The 6,461-nt window shown below is 31.0% G+C and overlaps 1 protein-coding gene across 1 annotated transcript in view; it reads left to right on the top strand.

Moving 5' to 3' along the window:
• Nucleotides 1-833: 833 nt before the first annotated feature.
• The window catches only part of LOC141642336 (nucleoside hydrolase 3-like), a 29,312-nt gene continuing 23,684 nt past the window's right edge, over nt 834-6,461 (top strand). The window contains exons 1-2 of the mRNA XM_074451117.1: nt 834-1,125; nt 1,211-1,406. Of these exons, the coding sequence (XP_074307218.1) occupies nt 1,227-1,406 (180 nt within the window). The 5' untranslated portion in view covers nt 834-1,125; nt 1,211-1,226. The remainder of the gene's footprint in view (nt 1,126-1,210; nt 1,407-6,461) is intronic.

The following is a 6,461-nucleotide window of genomic DNA, read 5'->3' as shown; positions in this document are numbered from 1 at the left end:
TTATTTAGTCAAAAACTGAAATTCTATAACCATATTCCCTCCCATTAAATAGCACTTGTACTCTAACAAGTTGTTTAACATAGTTGACAATTCTCCACTTGTCCATTCAACTAACATATTCTTACCCATTAAGCCATTAATATTAATATCCCTCAATAATACTCTTATTACCTATGTTACCCAAACTTGTTTAGAAGTATCCGATATAGATACGTGTTCAATTGTCGGACTCAGCTCTTTCTTTAAAAAATATGCATATTTTGGTCTAAAATTAAGTGTCCAATAATTGTCATACCTATATTCGAGTGTCGAATGTCAGACATGAGTACGCGAGAAAATTAGAAAAGTCAGAGTAATGTAGCTTATTAGGCTATGTTTGACAAGACATTTCAGGTACCTGATTTGACCAAGCAACCTAATTTGACTAATATTTCAGGTAGTTGTTTTATCTAGTGCTGTTTGGTAAAGTAATTTCAGGTACCTGAAATGAAAAGCTATTCCAGGTAGCTTTTTAAAGTTTCAGGTAGTTGAAATGTTCTAGTTTACACATTTACCCTTTATTTAAATTAATTTATTATAATTATTAATTTTCTTTTATGTCATTTTACAAAAAATCAGTTACATTTTCAGTTAGTTTTACCAAACACTTTACAATTAATCAACTGCCTTATCAGTTTCCAATTTTCAGCTAGCTTTTCAGGTACCTTTTTAATTTCAGTCATCTTATGAGGTTTCAGGTACCTTTTCAGGTTTCAGATACATTTTCAGTCAATTTTACCAAACAGAGCCTTAGTCCATTAATTATTAATCTTCTCTATATTAAACAAACTATCAAAACAAAATCATGTGTCTAACCATTCCCATCATTTCCCCATCATACATCACAAAATAACTCTACATTTCCTAAGTATATATCCTCATACATCCGACACGCAAATTCTTGTGTAAGACGGTCTGTCAATAAAATTAATTATTCTTATTTTTCTCAACATTAATTATTCTTATTTTTCTCAACATGGAACACTCTTTTTAATACAATGCCACAAGTATTCTTATTTTTTCTTCAATTTCAAACCACATGTTTGAAAACTTAAGGTGACCCAAATTACATACCTTCAAGATTTGGTATAGTCTTCTTATACACTTCATATTGATCTAACTATATGTTTGTGTCATTGAATCATGTTTTAATTAATTTTTTGATGGACAGAAATAAGAATTTGAAGATGATGAAAATAAGGAGGAATATTTCAATGGTATGGTTAAGTCTCTTAATAATCTTGGGTGGTGCAACAATGGCTTCAACACATCCACATCGTATATTAGTCGATACCGATGTCGATACAGACGATTTCTTTGCTTTGTTATACCTCTTGAAGCTCAACACATCCGAGTTTGACTTAAAGGTTTGACCATTTTTCATGCTTTAATTTACTTTTTTTTTTTTGTTTTTTTTTTTTTTTTTGAGTAAAGAGAGAGTACTTATAGATTTTTACAATATTTGGTTTTGTCCCATTTCGTGTCAAGTAGAAATGTAGGATGGTAAGACGACAGAGCTTAATCTCCCGAGTTTTAAAACATTGTTTTAACTCTGATTTGTTCGGACTCCATAATTTTTGTTGCAACATTAAGCTCGTATGTTATTATCATAATTTCATAACTGATTCATACATTATACGGAGTATATTGGGTTTAAGAATCCTACTTAATACTTATTATACTCACTCTATCCCAATCATTTATATGCTTAAAATTAAAATACTTCTCATAAAAAATAAAAAATAAAGATAAATAAATGATTGAGATGAATAAAATATATTTTTTTTATATAAATTTGTGAGGGGGAAAAATAGGTGACATTTCTCGTAGAATATATCAAAGGTCACCATGCACAAACAAACTATCACGTATTTTTTTAATAAAATTAGTGGTTAATAGAACCAAATTAAAACTTGCGGTCATAGCTAGATAAAGACGTGAATATAATATTCTGGGGCAAAAGTTATCTAGAATACAAAAATTATATTGCATCGTCGGCAAATTTAGTGTTGCATGAGTTAATGTACGGTCTGTTTAAAGTTCTGTTTCATTTTTTATGCGAAAAGTTACGTAAAATGATGTTAGTATGTTACAACTATTGAGATGAAAAGTTCAACGAAAACTAATAAAAGGAGGAAAAACATAAAATAAAAAAGATCGATACCTACAATATACTATACTCCGTAGATGAAAAGTTTTAACTTTTAACTGTCAAGAAACATAAAGTGTCACATTGTGAGGATTGTCCCACATCAATAAAAGAGGAGAAGAATTATCACTTTATAAGACAATGGCTATTAACTATTTCTTCTATCGCCAATTGATTTTAGTGTGGAACTCTTTTAGGTCTGAATTATGGACTCTTTCTCCTTCATTCGGGTGTGGCCCAGACCTTTTGTTGAATTTAACAGATAAACTTAGTGTGATAGGCCCTTCTCTAATCGGTTTTATACTCTAATAAATAAATACCTCATCAATTGTTCATTATATCTTTAAATTCATAACTAGTATAGTTCCCGTGCTATAGCACGGTATTTTTTAGATTTGTTTTATAAAGAAATTTTCTTATTAAATTAATTGTATAAATTAACTATACTTGGAGTTTAATGTTATAATGTACGAAGTACTAAATATAATCTTAGTAAGAGGTAGAAAACAAAAGTTTTAAGTTATTTTTGTCTGAAACTGTTTTTACTTTACTGTTAAAAATAACACTATAATGTTATATCGTTATAGGATATGACATAAAATAAAATTAAGTGATGTAAGATCTAATTAAAATGCGTATTACCTTATAACGAAAACAGGTAAAAACAGTATACTACGCATTTAAAAGATAGTTTACAAATAATTAACTAATATTTTTTATTTTTATTTTTTATTTGTAATAAAGAAAATACATAAAAATTTGTTACGTCATTTAGAAAACCATATTTAGAGTCTAACTGATGAAAAATAATACTCCCTCCCAGTCACTATAATGTTCTCTCTTTCCCAAAACGGATTATTCAAGTAATGTTCCCCTTTCTATTTTTAGAAACTTTTACTCTTATTTTATTCATTCCTCTCTCCTATCACCAAACCCCACACAACTCTTTTACTCCTATTTTATTACTTTCTTTTATGTTTTGGCCCCACAATTCTTTATTTAACTACTAATAATTCATCCCTCTCTTCTATCACCAACCTCACACAACTCTTTTACTCCTATTTTAATAATTTTCCTTAAGTATCGTGCCATTATCAAAGGGGAACATTATAATGACTGGGAGGGAGTACTATAAAAAGAAGATTGCGTAATTTTAGAGTGTAACTGATGAAGGATAACATTTATGAAAATGATTGTATACTAATAAATTAGGGATAATAATTGTTTCTTGTAAAAGAGGTAAATATAAATGTAATATTGTTACCATATATAATTTTGAGAGTTATTTTCTTAGCCGGGAAAATTATTAAGAGTTTTTATTCTCTTAATAGTAGAGGGATTACATATTTTTCCATTTTGTAAACACAATCACACCCTAATCTTTCTCGGAACAAGACACATATAACAACAATTTTAGCAGACACACATCACAATTAGAGCATATGCCAATCTGGTATTTAGACTTGTTATTATTCTACTCCGTATTTGAACCCATTTAGCATTGTTTCTATATTTAATAATAAATCTGTTATTGGACAAATGAACAACCATTTAACAGCTACGACGAGTCGACGACCAAGTTTGTGTTTCTTAGATAAAAAAATGACAAAACAATGCAAAATAAACTTAAAAAATAGTCAGAAGGATTTTGTCAAAAATCGAATCTTTTGAATTACGAGTAATTATTAATTATTTAACACGGTCCTCTAATATCTCTTCTACCGAGAACTCAAGCTTACCCATGTTAAATATTTAAAATCATTATTCGTACGACAAGCATACACTCGTTCATAAAAACGTGTATATAAATCAGCGTTAACCGGCCATCACCAAATACACCAATAAATTGGAGTCAAGATCTTCTCCATTTCCTAAAAAGAAATGAAGAGGCCATTTCCTATCAACGGATCGGATTGTATCTTGTTAATATCGAATGGTCAAGATTTATGCAACAAAATAAAGGTTTAATAGAGTATGGAGGAAAAAATATTATTAAATGAATTTGTGAGAGAATATGGAGAAAAAAATGGAGAGAAACTTAATTGAATAAATTGGCAGTAAAACGAGGTAGGTCAATTATATAAGTGAAACATAATGATGGCCAAAATTTTTTGTCTGCCACTGCCGAAATATGCCAAAATTAAAATTATTACAGCCTCACAATAGAATACATGTGTACAACTGCAATAATAAGCAATCTTTGATTAAAATTCAATCACCCGGTATTCATAAAAAAATCGAAAAGGCTACATTTACACGGGTAGTACACAGACTTGTAACAGCATGCCACGTGGAAAGGTGCGGGTTCCATACAAAATCTTTTTCAATTGAAATTTTTGGTACTAAAACTGAAATATTTTGAATTTTAAATTCAAATTTAAGAAGTTGGATAGTCATTTTTTTTATAGTCATTTTTTTTTCCGCCAATATTTTTGGTTATTCTATAAGACCAGTCTTAGAGTAAGACGGCTCAATTATGAATAAGCCCAAACTTTAAGGGTGTGTTTGGATTGAGTGATTTGGAGGGAAAAGAAAGGGAGGGAGAGTAGGGGATTTAAAATCCCTTGTTTGGATAAAGAAATGAGGTGGAGGAAATGGAGGGAGAGATTTGGAGGGATCCAATTTCCCTCCTCCAAACCTAATCAAAATCTCTCCACAATAGGCAAGATTTGGAGGGAAATTGTATCCAAACACCCACACTTCATTCCCCCTCCCCTTCCTTTCCCTTCCTTCCCATTCCCTCCTTCCCCCTCCCCTCCCTTTCCCTCCTTTTTTCCTATCCAAACACACCCTAAGGGTCCGTTTGGATACAATTTTAGGAGGGAAGGGGAGGGGAGGGGGAGTGAGGGGAGGTGAAGGGAGGGGAGAGAAGGGGAGGGCAAATGGGATGTGAGTGTTTGGATAACAAAAATTATGAAGGGAAATGGAAGGGGAGGAATGAGGGAGAGTCCAAATAATGTTTTCTTTCCAAATCTTGCCACCCTTGGAAAGATTATAGTTTGTTCTATAAGAGGGAAAATAAGTCCTCTCATTTCTCTCCCCTTCCATTTCCTTTCTCCCATATTTTTTATCCAAACAAAGGAAATTAAATCCCTCCCTTTCCCTCCCCTCCCCTTCTCTCCAATTCCTTCAATCCAAACGGACCCTAAGGGTAGCCATGTTAACACGGGGGAATTCAACTGAGACGCGGGATTTGTATGCATGTGACAAACATACCCTTAATGAATTAGTGGCCCAAGGTCAAATTTGCGGACACCTGTTAGATGTGTGAGATTAGGCAAATTCTTGTCTATGAGGGATCAAATCTACGAAGTGACTAATTACTCTTTATTTTTTTTTTAAAACAATTACACTTATACGAAGTAGGTGGGTTTGGTTATTTATGTGTTAGATTAGGCAAATTCCCGTCTTCGAGGGATCAAATGTGACCATGTTATAATAAAATGTATTCCCTTCATTTCATTTTTATTGTGTTACTCTCCTTTTTGAGAAGAATTTAATAAATAAGATAAAATTATTACTCTACCCTTTAATTAAGAATAAGAGTAACATTACAATTTTGATAGGGTGAATGATAGGTAAAAACTTTTTTATCAATATTTTCTGATAAAATTTTACCACCACTTTTTTTTTTTTGTTAAAAAGTGTTTTTTTTTTTAAAGTGACAACTTTAGTTAGAACATTTTATCATTAAGTGGTTAATTTCAATTAAAAATGTTGACATTTTCTGGTTTTAAGATAAGACCGTCGTCTTAAGGGAGACCTGCCCATTAATTTAATACGTCTCACAAGTCACAATCTGCTTTCATTTTCACTGTTATTTTATTCAGTTGTTTCAGTTGTTGGAGCTGTCTTAGATTAAAATGGTCTTAAATAAAAACTTGTGATTTATTTATAATTAGGTTCGCTTATTTGGGATTATATTATCCACTCTAGATCGAGTCGGGGTTACATATGTAATCAGCTAGAAGTATAATATTGAATTAAAAAAATGACTATATTGTACGAGTAGTTATTAACACTTGCAAAAATTGGTCGGGGTTGGTTTCCGAGTCAGGTTATAGGGGTCTCTAGTCGGACCAGGGTCAAAATACGATTCAAAAAAATGTATAGCATCTTTTGCACCATTTTTACGCGAAAAGCACTTTTTAAATTAATAATATTATATTCATATTTATCGAACGTATAATAAGGCATTTATAAAAAAATAAAAAACAATAATAATAATATTATTATTATTATTATTAATGAAATAAAAATTACGGTATATATA

The sequence above is a fragment of the Silene latifolia genome, chromosome 2 (assembly GCF_048544455.1).
Source record: "Silene latifolia isolate original U9 population chromosome 2, ASM4854445v1, whole genome shotgun sequence".
NCBI lineage: Eukaryota > Viridiplantae > Streptophyta > Magnoliopsida > Caryophyllales > Caryophyllaceae > Silene > Silene latifolia.
This window is presented reverse-complemented; position numbering and strand designations above follow the sequence as displayed.